At 37.7% G+C, this 16941-nt stretch overlaps 1 protein-coding gene across 2 annotated transcripts in view; it reads right to left on the bottom strand.

Annotated features, from left to right (window-relative positions):
* Positions 1 to 16941, bottom strand: part of SLC35F1 (solute carrier family 35 member F1) — a 470792-nt gene that overhangs the window by 213677 nt on the left and 240174 nt on the right. For both annotated transcript variants that reach the window (XM_058735097.1, XM_058735096.1), the window contains exon 2: positions 596 to 771. In XM_058735097.1, the coding sequence (XP_058591080.1) occupies positions 596 to 771 (176 nt within the window). The remainder of the gene's footprint in view (positions 1 to 595; positions 772 to 16941) is intronic.

Below are 16941 nucleotides of genomic sequence, written 5' to 3'. Positions count from 1 at the left end.
TACACCCCCAAAGATTTCAACTGCAATTGCCAAGTAAAAAGTTTTTCTTGCATTGATTCTTGGACGACTTGTTTTCTTGCTTTAGCTATTTGAAGTTTAGACAGAACATCTCATTTGACCAATTGTGGTAGTTTTCTTTCCTTTCTTTTCTCTTTCATTATTACTAGAGTTGTTTGTGTTTACCATTTTTATCTTTCTTGTGACACTTTCCCAAAGAACATACATTTGTCTGTAATTCCCTTGGATTTCTGAGGACTAGCATTACTGAGGACAGCTGCATCAGGCCTTTCCACGGTCCAGGGGTATAAGGGATGTTAACAGAAATTCAAATAGTGAGCAATTGTACATTTTGCCTATACATGCGTTTCCTATTTCCTGCTGAATTCACGTAATTGATGCTTCTTTGTGATTTATTTATTCATTTTGTTTGCTTTATTACTGCAAAATAGAAAAGCAAGAGTTGAGGTTTTGAATTGTGTTATGATGCTGTAAGTGACAAAAAGTTGATTTAGTCATGGCTCATCATTCTTCTAGATGTCTATAAAAAAGGAACCCAGCTATATTCCAAGCTACATATGGGTTTTTGCATGCTTACCTTGTCTGACGGCTAGTGTGGTGGTATAGACCAAGAAGAGAAGGATGTAATTGAGGAAACTCTGGAAGACTGGTGTATTGGCATGGAAATCTTCTGACAGGTACTTGCTGGTCAAGCCAATTCCACAAATAAGAAGGGATAACACCTGGCCCAGAGCCACAGAGATTAACATCTCCCTGGAAAAAATATAGGAAACAGTGAAGATCAGCAGGAAGTCCACTGAAACAATAACAGTTAAAATTTATTGAGTACTTGTGCCATTCACTAGGCTAGGTGCAATACATAGTATTTGTTTTCACCCATCACAGCAACCCTATGAGCAGGGTGCAATTATTAGTGAGGTTTTAAAGAGGAAAAAAAAAAACAGAGTTTACAGGAGTTAAGGAATTTGTTCACTGTCATGTAACGAGGAAGTGGCAAAGCTGGGATTTGGGACCAAATCTCTCCAAGTGATCCTGGCTTCTAGCCACAGGACTCTGGAGCCTTGGAGGAAATTAACATCGTCGGTGATGCCCACCATAGCACTAAGTGTTCAGAAACCCGACAGAACACTTGCACGCTGACAAAGAGGCACCATACTGTAACCTTATCTTCAGGTTTTCATACCAGTAATGAAAGATTCTTTTGTTTATAGATTGAAATCTGGGATCCAGGAACACTTAGGGGAAGGGGCTGTACGAACCCCAGAAAATCCAGGAGGACCATCTCCTCTCCATTCCCAGATTTTGGATCTTACTTTGCTCTAGTAAAGACTGATAAGCATTAGTCTTCACTCTCCTCTACACAAGATACTATTGCTTGCATGTTAAAAAAGTTATTCATGAAGCAAATTTAGTTACTGAGGTGATATAATAAAACATTTCAAATTCTGTGAATATTTTCTGTGGCTTTTAAATAGGCATTAAACAGCACTGTAGTAAGGACTAGGGGCAAGAGTCAAGGGGTTCACTATGCATAGAAATAAAGTGCCCATATGGGCTTTATGATCACATAAATCTACAGGATGTGACACAGGAAGAGCCCCTGGAAATATAAAGGAGGCTTCTGCCTTCCCCAAAAGTCTCATCTGACTTTCCTGGTTTATTTATAGAAACAGCAATGTAAAATAAGCAAAGAATATTATTTCTAAACATAAAAAAAATTAGTCAGAGGATATGTGATGTTACATATTTCCTCCCCCGTGGCAGATGTGAATCCATCTTTCTGGAAGGGGCACAGAGTCCTGGACAGATACCTTAGTGGTGTCTTGCTTAAAACAAGAATGGGGTGCCGGAATGGTTCAGTCGGTTAAGAATCCAACTCTTGGGGCGCCTGGGTGGCTCAGTCAGTTAAGCGTCCGACTTAGGCTCAGGTCACGATCTCGCGGTCCGTAAGTTCGAGCCCCGCATCGGGCTCTGGGCTGATGGCTCGGAGCCTGGAGCCTGCTTCCGATTCTGTGTCTCCCTCTGTCTCTGCCCCCCCCCCTCCTTTCATGCTCTGTCTCTCTCCGTCTCAAAAATAAATAAACGTTAAAAAAAAAAAAAAGAATCCAACTCTTGATTTCGGCTCAGGTCATGATCCAAGGGTCATGGAATTGAGCCCTGCATCAGGCTCAATGCTGAGCATGAAGCCTGCTTGAGATTGTTTCTCCCTCTGTCCCCCCTCCTTCTCTCTCTCTCAACATTAATAAAATAAAAGAGTAAATATTTAAAAAATAAGAAAAAAAAGAAAGGAAAAAGAAAAAAGAAAAAGGCATCTATCACATTTTGGTCATTCCATTTGTTTCAATGAGGAGGAAAACTGGAGCAAGGCATGAGGGCCCATAGAAAAGGCTTTCCTGAGGATAACCTGTAACATACTGGTAGAGGCTTCTCCTTGGTTGCCCTGTTTCCAGGTATTGGGCCTGACCCCTGAACTCAATCTTTATAAAGGGATCAAAGAGATATTTTTACACGTATATTCTACAATGTCAGTCTGCTGCTTAGAATCCTACAATGGTACCCTATAAAATGCAGTGATCTATAAGGCTTATGATACATGATCCAGAAACATAGCTGCCAACATTTCCTCTCATATGTCTGCATTCATGCTCCTCCTCCCAAAGGGAGATGGGATCTACTTCTCCTTTTCTAGAAGCAGAGCTCCTCTTGTGACTTATTTTGACCAACAGGATGTAGGCGTAAGAATGTCATGTGACTTCCAGACTAATCCGGAAGAAGCTCCACGGCTTCCACATTTCACTCTCTGCAGATACAGCTTACATGTAAAGAACCTAGGTTGCTGAATATTAGGTCACCATGTGTAAAGAAAAAGGGAAACCCAGCCAGCCAATGTCACCCCAGCTGAAGCACCAGACATGTAAGTGAGGCTCCTGGATCCTCCTGCCCCATTGGAGCTGTACCAGCCTGTGCCACGTGGAGCAGAGATGAGCCATCCCCAGAGACTGTTGCCCAATTGGAGAACTGTGAGAAATCATCAATGGCTATCGTTTTAGGGCATAATATTTGTGGTGGTTCATTATGGAACATCAGGTAACTGAAAACAAGGCCCTACGTGCCTTCCCTCCACTCTTAATACCTCTGGAGCTTTGCTTCCTGCTTTCATTTCCCCATGAAGCCAGAGCTCCAGTCCGACTTACACCTCAACAATAAGTCACAGTCTTCTTTCTTTGCTGGCATTCCTTTGCATGTGTTATTATTTCTAGAATGTTTTTCCTGCCTTTATCAGTCTGACTCCTATTCATCTTTTAAGATTTGGCTCATATGTTACCCCCTTTAAGAAGTCTTACCTGGGTTGCTTCTCCTTCATTTCTATATCTTGTATTATAATTACTGATTTTACCCCCTGTTTCCCTCTGCCAGACAGTGAAGTCTATATAATGTTCTTTATTTACTGTACCTATTGCTGGACAATACCATTCAGAAGAAGTAGTGAATGAGGAATTCAAAGACGGGGCAGAGGCAGGCCTAGGCAACACTGAACAGTTTTGCCGAATTGAAAGCATGATAAAAAAGAAAGGCAGAGGTAAAGAGAAGTACCAGAATTAATTCAAAAGTTTTTAAGCCAGCCTAACAGAGAAGTGTGATACCCACTAACAAAAATCACGATAAGGAGTTGGTTCGAGTGGAAAGATAACAAAAAACTTTGGTATATTGAATCTGAGCTGCCAGATGAGCTTCCAAATGATCCAGCAGTATTTGCAACAAGAGATAAGAGTTGGATAGGGAGAACAACCAGGAGATGAATATGCAGAAGTTATACACCTAAAAGGGATGGATGGCTCAAGTACTAGAAACGGATGATATTGCCAAGGAAGAGAGAATAAGAAGTCTAGGAAAAATCCTTGGGGAATCCCCACATCGGGGTTAAGGGAAAAGAAGAGGCACATCATTGGAGTCACAAGTGGTTAGAAGGTTACGGGGAAGACAAGGAAAGCTCTTGCTGTCAGGGAAAGCAAGGGAACAGAGACTTTCATGGAGACGGTAGTTGTAATACTGAATGTTGCTTAGAGGACAGAGAGAATGTGTACTGGGAGAAGATAATTTGTAGTCACTGCTAGCCTTTGAAAGACCAGTTTTTGCAGAGTGGAGAGTAGCAGAGCAATACTGGTATTATGGAAACCAAGGAAACAGAGAATTCCACAGAGGGAATAGTTAGCTGTGACTAAATGGACAGGAAGTCCTAAGATATAAAAGTGCTGACTTTGAAGAATTTTGGAGAATTCAAAGAATTCTTTGAAGAAGTCTGATCTAGTCACCACAAACCCCAATAATTATGATGAGAGCTAAAATAATAATGTATAAAATGATTTACAATTTAATTTAGAGTGGATTCATGATTATCCTCTCATGAGGTCACTCTTGATTATTTGCATAATAACTTACATCCTGAAGTGGAAAAGAAATAGGGAGAGTTACAACTAATTGGTTGCTCCCAATGCTGAGTATGTCGACCAGAAAAGAGTGGGTATGGAGTATGTCTCCTTGAGAAAATAAGGTTAAAAATGGCCACAACATGGGAATTCCTACAGCTGCTTAAATTATAACCATCGTATTCAAAACTTTGGCAATATCCTGTGCCTTTCTTGAACAAAATCAAGCCACCAAAAATAACTGATTACTTATGTAACGGAATCAAATTTTAGTTTTCTGATGTATATGTACCTGTATACTATAAAACAGCCTTCTACATGTCAGGCACTATGTACTCAAAGATGAGTAAGACATAGTCCTTGTCATTGGCGAACTACTAACCAAGACTTTGGAGCTGAGTTCCCAAATAACTTACTACAAAATGAGGCTAGTTACGGTGAAATAACAATAATAATTCATATTTAATAAGTTCTCAGCCTGTGCCAAGTCCTGGGCTTTACCTTTATATATACTATCTTATTTAATCCTTATAGTAACCTTATAAGGCAGGTACTACTTTTTGTATTTATTTCTTATAGAAATGTGCTGTCACTGGGCACATTCTGAAAGCTTATGGTGCAATGAATCCATTTGCTAGATATTAATTTACTTTTTATAGTTTTTAAAATACAGTATTGATTACACACTAGCATTTGAACTAATAACCCTTTAAATTAAAAGGAACGGAAACAGTAGACCCTTAATACAGAATAACTTTTCTTTTTTTTTTTTTTTTTAATTTTTTTTTTTCAATGTTTTTTATTTATTTTTGGGACAGAGAGACACAGAGCATGAACGGGGGAGGGGCAGAGAGAGAGGGAGACACAGAATTGGAAACAGGCTCCAGGCTCCGAGCTGTCAGCACAGAGCCCGACGCGGGGCTCGAACTCACAGACGCGAGATCGTGACCTGGCTGAAGTCGGCCACTTAACCGACTGCGCCACCCAGGCGCCCCCAGAATAACTTTTCTAACAGAAAACCTGTTTTCTAAATATTTTGTACCTATCTGTCCACTGCATATGTAATTATACATTCACAGTATATATTTCCATTAATTTATACTTTATAAATATATCAACATAAATATGTAGATATTTAGAGTTTTATAGATACACACACATATACCATAAATCAAATTAATAAATATTATCTCAAAAAGCATTGTTTATTATCTAATAAATGCCAGATATTATGCTACACACAGAATAGTATGATGTATAAGCATGTGTCCAGATCTTAAGGAACTCAGTTTCAAGTAGAAATAGGGCTGGCTACATAATTGCAGGCCCTACTAAAAAATGAAAATGGGGTCCTTTGTTCTAAAAGCAGGGAAAAATGTGATTATAAGCACTTGCAAAGATCTCTCCCTATCAACTTGTCTTTTTTTTTTCTCATTACTTTTTGACCCCTTTCCCTCCTTTCTCTCAACCCCCAATCCCCGCAGCTCTGACAATGACCAATATGTTTTCTTTATCTATGTGCTTGTTTTTTTTAATAGATAAAAAAATTCCACATATGAGAGATCATACAGTATTTGCCTTTCTCTGACTTATTTCATTTAGCATAATGCCCTTAAGATCCATCTATGTTGTCGCAAATGGCAAGAATTCATCTTTTTCATGGCTAAATAATACGGTCCATACCACAATACACACACCACAACTTCTGTAACCACCCATCCATTGATGGCTTATGGTTGTTTCCATATCTTGGCTATTGTACACAACACTGCAATGAACACGAACATGGACATAAGGGTGCAGAAATCTTTTCTAATTAGTGTTTTTATTTTCTTCAGATAAATACCTGAAAGTGGAATTGCTAGATTATATGGTAGTTCTATTTTTATTTTGCGGGGGGAACTTCCTTAACTGGTTTCCACAGTGGCTGCACCAATTTACGTTCCAACCAATAGTGCACAAAGGTTTCCTTTTTGCCACATCTTTGCCAACACTTATGTCTTGTCTTTTTAAAATAATAACCATTCTAACAGGCATGAGGTGATACCTCATTGTGGTTTTGATTTGCATTTCCTTGATAATTAATGATGCTGAATATCTTTTCATGTACCTGTTGGCCATCTTCATGTCTTTGAAAAAATGTCTATTTTGATCCTCTGTCCAGTTTTAAATTGGATTGTTTGTATTTTTGACATTGAGTTTTATGAGTTCTTTATATATTTTGGATATTAGCCCCTTATCAGATAGATGATTTGCAAATATTTTCTACCATTCTGTAGGCTGTTTTTCATTTTGTTTGTAGTTTTCTTTCCTGTGCAGAAGCTTTTTAGTATGATGTAGTCTCACTTCTTTTTGTGTTTACTGCTTCTGCTTTTGGTGTCAGATTGAAATAAACCATCACCAAAATCTGTGTCAAGGAGCTTACTTCTTATGTTTTCTTCTAGGAGTTTTATGGTTTTGGGTCTTATGTTCAAGTCCTTAATGGATTTTGAGTTAATTTTTGTGTATAAGATAGTGGTCAAGTTTCGTTCTTTTGTCCAGTCTTTCCTCATTGTATATTCTTGTCTCGTTTATTGTAAATTAGTTGACCATATATGTGTTGGTTTATTTCTGGGCTTTCTATTCTGTTCCACTGATCTATGTGTCTGTTTTTATGCCAACACCATACTGTATTAATCACTAAAGCTTTGTAATGAAGTTTGAAATCAGGACGCATGATGCCTCTAGCTTTGTTCTTTCTCAAAGTTGCTTTGGTTATTGGGTTTTTTTTAATTGTTTTTTTTTTTTTGTGGTTCCATACAAATTTTAGAATTATTTGTTTTATTTCTTTGAAAAATGTCATTGAAATTTTGATAGAGAATGCACTGAATCTGTATATTGTCTTGGATAGTATGAACATTTTAACAATATTGACTCTTTCGATCTATGAGCACAAAATAATCTTTCCTTTTATTTGTGTCTTCTTCAATTTTATTAATGTCTCATAGTTTTCAGTAGAGGTCTTTCATTTCCTTGGTTAAATTTATTCTAGGTATTTTATTGTTTTCGATGCAATTGTAAATGGGATTTTTTAAATTTCTCTTTGTGATAGTTTACTATTAGCACAAAGAAATGCAACAGATTTTTGTGTATTGATTTTGTAGCCTGCAACTTTACTGAATTCATTTATTAGTTGTAACAGTTTTTGATGTAGTTTTTAGTGTTTTCTATATATAATATCATGTCATCTGCAAATAGTGACAATTTTACTTCTTTTCTTATTCAGATGCCTTTTATTTCTTTTGCTTGCCTAATTACTCTGGCCAGGACTTCGCATATTGTGTTTAATAAAAGTGGCAAGAGTAGGCATCCTCGTCTTAGGGGATACGCTTTTAGCTTTTCACTGTCAAGTAGGGCTTGCCACATATGGCTTTTATTATGTGGAGTTATGTTCCCTCTACAGCCACTTTGTTGAGAGTTTTTATCATAAAAGAGTGCTAAATTTTGTCTAATGCTTTTCCTGTATCTATTAATATGATCATATGAGTTTTCTCCGTCATTTGTTAATGTGTTGTATCGCACTGATTTGCAGGTGTTGAGCCATCCCTGCATCTCTGGAATAAATCCCACTTGATCATGGTGTGTACTCCTTTTAATGTACTGTTGAATTTGGTTTTCTAACATTTTGTTGAGGATTTCTGCATCTATGTTCATCAGAGATATTGGCCTGTAATTTTTTTTTTCTTCTGACATCCTTGTATGGTTTGGTACGAGGGTAATACTGGTGTCATAAAATGAGTTTGGAAGAGTTCCCTCCTATTTTTCGGAAGAGCTTGAGCAAGGACTGGTTTAATTCTTCTTTGAATGTTTGACTGCATTTACCAGTGACGCCATCTGGTTCTGGACTTTAGTTTGTCGGGAAGTTTTTGATTACTGATTCAATGTTCTTAGTAGAAATTAGTCTGTTTAGATTTTATATTTCATCATGATTCAATCTTAGTAGGTTGTATGTTTCTAGGAATTTATCCAATTTGCTAGTTTGTCCAATTTGTTGGCAGATAATTGCTCATAGCAATCTCTTATGATCCTTTGTATTTCTGTGGGATCAGCTGTAAAATCTCTTTCATGTCTAATTTTATTTAAGTTCTCTGTCCTTTTTTCTTCATAAGTGTAACTAAAGGTTTGTCAATCTTGTTTATCTTCTCAAAGAACAAGCTCTTAGTTCACTGATTTTCCCCATTGCCTTTTTGGTCTTTATTTCATTTATTTCTGCTCTAATCTTTATTTCCTCCCTTTCCTTCCTTTATTTCCCTCAAGCTTTGTTTATTCTTTTTCTAGTTCTTGAGGTATAAAGTTAAGTTGTTTATTTGAAACATTTCTTTTTTGAAGGTTTTTCTGAAATGTCTTTCAAAAAGTTTTTTGAGATAGGCACTTATTGCCACGAACTTCCTTCTTAGAGCAGCTTTTGCTACATCCCACAAATTTTGATATGTATATTTCTGTTTTCATTTGCTTCAAGGTATTTTTTTTTACTTTTTCTATGTCTTCATTGACCTGTTGGTTGTTCAGTAGCATCTTGTTTAATCACTACATATTTGTGAATTTTCCACTTTTCTTCATATAAAAACTTTCTACTATTGGGGTCAGGAAAGATGTTTGATGTGATTTCAATCTTCTTAAATTTATTAAGACTTGTTTTGTGGCCTAACATATGATCTATCCTAGAAAATGCTCTTTTCTTTTTTTTTTTTTCTGTTTATTTTGAGAAAGAGAGCACGAGAGTGAGGGAGAGGTAGAGAGAGGGAGAGAGAGAGTCCCAAGCAGGCTCCATGCTCAGCACAAAGCCTGATGTGGGATTTGATTCCACGACTGTGAGATCATGACCTGAGCCAATACTGAGAGTTGTATGCTTAACCAACTAAGCCACCCAGGTGTCCTATTCTCTTTTTTTAAATGTTTATTTACTTATTTTGAGAGAAAGCATGAGTTGGGGAGGGGCAGAGAGAGAAGGGGAGAGACAGAATCCCGAGCAGGCTCTGGTGCTGTCAGCGAAGAACCCTACTCGGGACTCGATCTTATGAAACTGAGATCATGACATGAGCCGAAATCAAGAGTCAGATGCTTAACCAACTGAGCGACCCAGGCCCCTTATCCTAAAAAATATTCTAATTGTACTGGAGAATAATGTGTATTCTGTCTCTTTGGGATGGAATATTCCATATATATAACTGTTAAGTCCATCTGATCTAATGTGTTACTTAAGGTGAATGTTTTCTTATTGATTTTGTCTCCGGATGATCTATCCATTGATATAAGTGGGGTATTAAAATCTCCTATTATCCTACTGGTGTTTGTTTCTCCCTTTAGGTCTATTAGTATTTGTTCTGTATATTTAGGTGCTTCTATGTTGGGTGCATAAATATTTACAAATGCTATATCCTCTTGTTGGATTGACCACCTTATTATTATGTAATGCCCATCTTTGGGTCTTATAGTCTTTGGTTTAAACTCCATTTTGCCTGACATAAGCACATCTACTCCAGGTCTCTTGTGATTTCTATCTGGATGGAATATCTTTTTTTGTCTCTTCGTTATCAGTCTGTGTGTGACCTTATATCTGAACTGAGTCCCTTATAGGCAACATAAAGATGGGTCTTATTTTTTTTTTTTTAACCAATCAGCCACCCAGTGTCTTTTGATTAAAAAATTTAGTCTATTTACACTTAAAGTAGTTATTGATAGGTGTGTACTTAGTGCCATTTTATTAATTGCTCATTGGTTGTCTTCACAGTTCTTCTCTGTTTCTTTCTTTGTCCCTGCTCTCTTCCTTTGTGGTTTGATGACTTTCTGTAGTGGTATGCTTATGGTCCTTTCTCTTTACCTTTTGTATGTTTACTATAGGTTTTTGCTTTGCTGTTATCATTAGGCTTACATAAAACTGCTTATGACAGATATTACTATTTCACAGATAATTAAATTTTTATAGATAAGTAAATTGATGCTTAGAGGGGTTAAGCAAACAGCCCAAGATCACAGAGCTAGCATGGGGAAATGGGTTACAGTGTGGATGGAAACCAGGTTATTTGACTCAAATTCCCAACATCTTAATTACTATGCTATACCACCCTAGGCTGCCAAAAAAAAAAAAAGTGGTTTCCCTCACAAAGGCAGAGTGCACAGTGCTAGAAACCTAAGTTGCTAGGTTCCAGGAATATTCTGAGCAAGGTGAAGATGAAAAAAGCCAGCCAGAATGACTAATGAAAACTCTTCCACTAAGACCTCTATAATGTGTGCCTTTCAACAGGAGGTCAACACAGGCTTACGCTTGTTTCTTCAGCCAAACAAAGCAGCAAATCTCCAGCAATCGGTTTTTGCTTTTAATTAGTGACCATGTCATTAAGCTGCTCTGGTATGATTTGATACAAAATGCAAATTATTGTTTTATCGGTCATGCTAATAAACGTGACTTGTAAAAACAGGAAGGAATGGAAGGAGCCTTTCACTATGAGTTCTTTCCCAGCCACAGAAAGCTAAATACTATAGCTAGTGTAGTCTACACATCTGTTACCAGAGTCACCAAAGCAAAATAAGTAAATAAATAAAAATATAAAGAAATCTAGATGTTGACCTAGATAATAAACTGTTAATTCCATCTCCACACCCTTGCCATTTTCATTTCATCAAATTCTCTTGTGTTGTCTTTAACCACCGGACAAATCCTTTTGGTGATTTGTTTCACAGAATGTTCTCCCTACCACTCTCTCTGTTTTAGGATCTTTTCAGTTTATTTATCATCGCCTTATCCCTCTGAACTATACTTTTTCCCATAGGTAACCACCACAGTAGATCTGTAGTCCCTTCACCTAACTCTTCATAATCTTAAGACCTGTCTTCCCCAGAAAGTCTCCATTTGGTTACTCCCTGCTCCCTGAAGCTGAGTTAAGTGCCCTCATCTACATGCTCCTATCTCTATTTTCCTCACCATATAGTGTAACTCATAAGCTCCTGAAAAGAAGGGAATGTATTGTATTCGCTTCTATGTTCCTGGTGCCTTGAGCATTGCTGGGTGGAAGGGAAATAGATGCTCAATAAACACAGAATGAATAAACATGTTTAAGAGAGAACAAATATTTGTAAAGAAAAAGGGCAAAATCCTAGAAGATTTGAAAGATCACTGCTAATCTTGTCTTGAAAGACTACTAGTTTTGAAAGACAAAGCAAACCTTGTTTTTACTGTATTCCATTTTCCAGTTAGACACTGAGATTAACAAGCGATTTCTTGTTGCCTTTCTGAACAAGCCTGGTAAGGTGCTATCTTGCAAAAATGAGGCTAAATATGGTGCTGAGTGGAATTCTGCACAGGGAACTGTTGGTTATTCATGCAATATATAGAATAACACACCAGATGCATCCTAACATAGGAAACACAGGTCCTATAACTTTAGTAGCAGAAATTGAGAGGAGACGATTATACACATTTTCATCTTCTTTGTTTATGCGTTTAAAAGGACATCCTATCCACTTTAAATTCAGAATGACTAGACAATGAAAAATGCATGAGTCTCAGGAAAAATAGTGCTGCTGGAAGCTGAATACCTATTATAATACAGCTTATATTCATAAAGACTGACATAACCATTACCACAAGCACTTTATTCTGTTAAAGAAATAGACTTTAGAACCCTGTGAATAAACTTATTACAAATTAGGTATTCAAAATAATAAGATTTAAAGTACAACATGAATTGAATCTTGTTTTCTTCCCTCAGTTATAAGAATACATTCTTTTAAAAGGGTATGAAGATTTTCAACATAGTGTTATATAACCATATTGCTTTGTAATCCTTTGGCATGAGAGCGAAATAATTATGTTATCATTTTGAATCAGAGCACATCAACCTTTCTGTAGAGACATCTTCATCTGATAGCTATTCTCACGCAAGCCATGTTAGATTTGGGTCAACATATGAATTCAGATGTGCATACATAAAGAACACTTAGGTAAACTCCCCTGACTAAAAACAATTCCACTTGAACATGGGAGAAACGAGTATTCTACCATGTTCTGTGAAAAGATTCATGTTTTCAGAAGTTAGGACATTGGCTTCCTCAAGTTCTTTGCTGAAAGATTTTATCACATTTAAGTGTTAATTAGACATACGTAAGATCATTAGGCAAGAAGCAAAAGCACCTACCTACAGGTTTAACATTAATTGGAGTGTCTTTCCTTCAGATTCTATATTCATGGAGTTTAATCTGTTCTCTGGTTCTGGGGTAGCAGGTTTTGGTTTGGGTTTGTTTTGGTTTTTAGAGGAAACCAAGTAAGCCACAAAAGCCCTCCTAAACAATATTTCAGTGAGTCTATGAGGCACTAAGTGTAGGAGACATTGGAAACTCTAGTATGAGAGGATGAGTCACAATTATGCATGTAAATTACATATTGCATTATCTAGAGAGGTGGCACAGAAGAGTAAAAAGGCACCAGAGAGGGATTTACAAGCTCCTGGCTTTTGGGTCCCACTAATTAAGCTCCATAATCTTGGACATGTTCTACTTTGGGTTTTGGTTCCTTCATACAAAGTAAGTATATTATAATTGGTGAGTGTTTAGACACCTCTTATGCTCTGCCTTCAAATCCTCTTGGTCTTACCATCTCTAAGGTCTCTGGTCACATACTCTAACTCCAGTGGTGGCCTCGCCAACACTACATAGACTGCAACCAACAATACATGGAAACAGCCCAGGGGCCCAATGCCACATGCCCATTCTGTATACCTTGTGCCTTCTACCTTGGGGATTCCACATGGATGCTGAGGACCAGACCTTGTGGGGATCTGCTTGGTGCTCACTCATCAGCAACTGGGAAATACGGGGAAATTATTGCAGTTGACCAGTAGGAAACTATAGCAGACAGATAAATTCTTCCTTCTTTCTCTTTCAGGCAGACTGTCCTGAAAAGCAGTCACTTCTACAGGTTCTCTGAAGAGATCCTTCCTCACAAGATGCTCTGTAGGGTACTCTGTGCCCTTGTATGATCTCTCCCTCCATCCCTTTCTCATGCCTGCTCCCTATCTTTAAAAACAGTAGCAGCATATAAGTCTTTGCTTTCTGGGTAAATCAGGCTAAGATAATTAGCTTTAAATTTCCTTCTATTCCATAATTCTGACTTACTTTTAGAAGATGCTGGTGTATAGTCATCAACTCTTTTTTTTTTTTTAATGTTTATTTATTTATTTTTTTTCAACTTTTTTTTTTTTTTTTTTAATTTATTTTTGGGACAGAGAGAGACAGAGCATGAACGGGGGAGGGGCAGAGAGAGAGGGAGACACAGAATCGGAAACAGGCTCCAGGCTCCGAGCCATCAGCCCAGAGCCTGACGCGGGGCTCGAACTCACGGACCGCGAGATCGTGACCTGGCTGAAGTCGGACGCTTAACCGACTGCGCCACCCAGGCGCCCCAATGTTTATTTATTTTTGAGAGAGAGACAGAGACAGAGCATGAGCAAGGGAGAGGCAGAGTGAGAGGGAGACACAGAACGCAAAGCAGGCTCCAGTCTCTGAGCTGTCAGCTCAAATTCACAAATCATGAGATCATGACCTGAACCGAAGCCGGACGCTCAACCAACTGAGCCACCCAGGCACCCGTACAGTTATCAACTCTTGAAATTAGTGTCTTCGATCTTAAAGTCCATTCCTTTTGTGTATTTGATTAAACTCTTCTGTAGCTGAGTTACCAGCAATGTTTGCTCATTGATTATGTGCAAACTCTGTGAGTTACAGGATCAGCCACTGAGAAATAGATCAGTCAGTAGCATTTGCCAAGACATGTTAAGTTCAGGTTATGAGAAAGGAATGTTTGGCCCCTGCCTCCAAGAAACTTACATAGATATGGAACATAAAAACAAAACTATACAGATAGAGAACATAAAAATACGCAAAAACTCAAGTAGGTTTATATAAAATTACTTGAAGTTATTGGGATCATTCTAATCTTAAAATTAGACAAAGCAAATCTGGAAGGGTTTCATGGAGAGCATAGTTTTGAGCCTTTCATTTGTTTGTTTGATTTAAATAATGGAAGAGATGTAATTTGTTATTGAGAAACTGGCATGCCATTCCAGGAAAGAGAATGTTGTGCTGTCTCAGAAGCAGAGACTGACATGGAAATTTGGGTCACAAGTGAGAATCATAATAGCAGAGATGGATAAAAATGGGTAAGCAGCAGCAGAACCTACAGCATGGGATGGAGTTTTAATTCAGCAGGAATTGTTCTTTAGAATTTCTGAGTAAGAGGGGTGCCTGGGTGGCTCAGTTGGTTAAGCATTTGACTTCAGCTCAGGTCATGATCTCACGGTTCGTGGGTTCGAGCCCCACGTCCGGCTCTCGGCTGACAGCTCAGAGCCTGGAGCCTGCTTCGGATTCTGTGTTTCCCTCTCTCTCTGCCCCTTCCCCACTCAAGCTCTGTCTCTCTGTCTGTCAAAAATAAATACGTGTTAAAAAAAAAAAAAAAAAGAATTTCTGACCAAGAGAAATAAGCTCCTGCCACAATGTCTCTAAATTTCTCTGCTCATTCAATTAGTCAGAACCAAATCCTGCTTTTATTATGGAGAAAAGTTTCAAAAAGATGCAATAAGAACCAAATCTCTTTGTGTAAGTGTTGACACCCTGAAACTCCATTAGCTTCATGGTACATCCACCTCTGACCTAGGCACACACCCGACTTTCATCCTAACATTGCAAACCAAAAGTCTCGCAATACTTGCTTCTTCAAGTCATCAGCATGGCTTTCTATGTATCTTTCAAAAATATTTGGTGACAGAAGAATGTTTTAGTCTGTTGTCACTTGTTTTTCTTGTGATTTTAGCTATCTTTACAGTGATAGGAAGAATTTCCCCAGTAGTATAAGGATTTTGATCATTTATTTACTAATAAGTATGAAATACCAATTGAGGTGAATTAAACAATTATTATTACATTTAATAGAATTTTTAAGAGTAATGGATTGAGGACTTTAACATAACCCTCTACCAAATCTGCAAAAGTTACATTAATGTTATGGTTGTTTAGTTCTTACTTGCTTGCTAAGATTGTGTCAGGTAATATCTTAAGGCACAATGTACACTTAGAGAGAAGCCCATCTTTAATAAATCTACAAGCAGATTCATATTTGAGATTATCTTATTGACATTACAAATTTTAATTGGTATTTTGTTTCATATAATTAGATTTCACTGTGTTTGTGTTTTATTTTGCAATGTAGCTGATGAAGAAGGGTCAGATTAAGAATAAGAGAAGTTTCAGGGCGCCTGGGTGGCTCAGTCAGCCGGCTCAGTCACCCGACTCTCAATTTCAGCTCAGGTCATGATCTCACGGTTAGTGAGATCGAGCCCCTCGTCGGGCTCGGTGCTGACACGGAACCTACTTGGGAACCTCTCTCTCCCCCTCCCCCTGCTCACGCTGTCTCTCTCAAAACAAATAAAAATTTAAAAAAAAGAATAAGAGAAGTTTCAACTGAGTAAATTTTTCTTGTTATTTATTTCCACCACACTTGGGTATTATCTTTGACTCTGGGGTTTTGTGCAGGAATGTTTTAAAACAGCAATCTTCTTCGTGAAATTTAGTTAGTGATATAATCACTAGATCCTTGACTAGACCCACATTAACTGAGTGAAGTCAGGGGGCTACCATGAAACCCCTCCGAAAGCAGAACATCCACTCCTCGGCCAAAGAATCTCATATACCTCAAAACAGTTGACTGTCTAAAGCAGCATCACCAAAAACCACATATTACTTAATTCCTTCTATACGAAATGTCCAGAATAGGCAAATCTACAGAGACAGGAAGTAGAGAGTTGTTTGCTTAGGGTTGGGAAGATGGGAAGATAGGGAGGTTTTACCAAAAGAGTACTGGGTTTCTTCTTGAGGTGGTGAAATGTTCTAAAATTGACTGTGGTGTTAGTTGGAAATATCTGTATACTAAATACTGATATACCAAAACCACTGAATTGTACACTTCAAATAAGTAGATGGCATAGTATGTGAATTACATCTCAATAAAGCTGTTATTAAAAAGAAAGCAAGAGAGGGAAGAGAAGAGGAGGAAAATAGAAAAGCAAAAAAGATAAGGAAAAGAAAAATAAAATTATTCAGCAGGTAAGAAAAAAGTTCAACCATTTCGTCTACAAAGTAAGTGCACCGGGGCAATTTATATATTAAAAATTAGTCAAGCTTAATTACTTACTTATTTTTTTCCGTGTATAAAGTAAAGTTTTTTTTCTTTTAAATATAACATGATAATAAAGTTTTCTTCCTGGATCCCAGGGAATCATTTCGTATTCTCCCTTAAGATGTGTACTCTCACTTTTATCGACTTAAAGGGTAAGTTTTTAATCATTAGCGTGGAAAGTAAGAACCTTTGTCATCTTCCTCCAGAGAATCATCATGGTGTCATAAAAAGAAAACATGTCTGGAAAATGGATCCTGCTCTGCCACTAGTCGCTGAGACTCATTTTGTTCA

Source organism: Neofelis nebulosa, chromosome 6 (genome assembly GCF_028018385.1).
Source record: "Neofelis nebulosa isolate mNeoNeb1 chromosome 6, mNeoNeb1.pri, whole genome shotgun sequence".
Lineage (NCBI taxonomy): Eukaryota > Metazoa > Chordata > Mammalia > Carnivora > Felidae > Neofelis > Neofelis nebulosa.
Note: the sequence above shows the minus strand (reverse complement) of the source record. Positions and strands in the feature narration are given on the sequence as shown.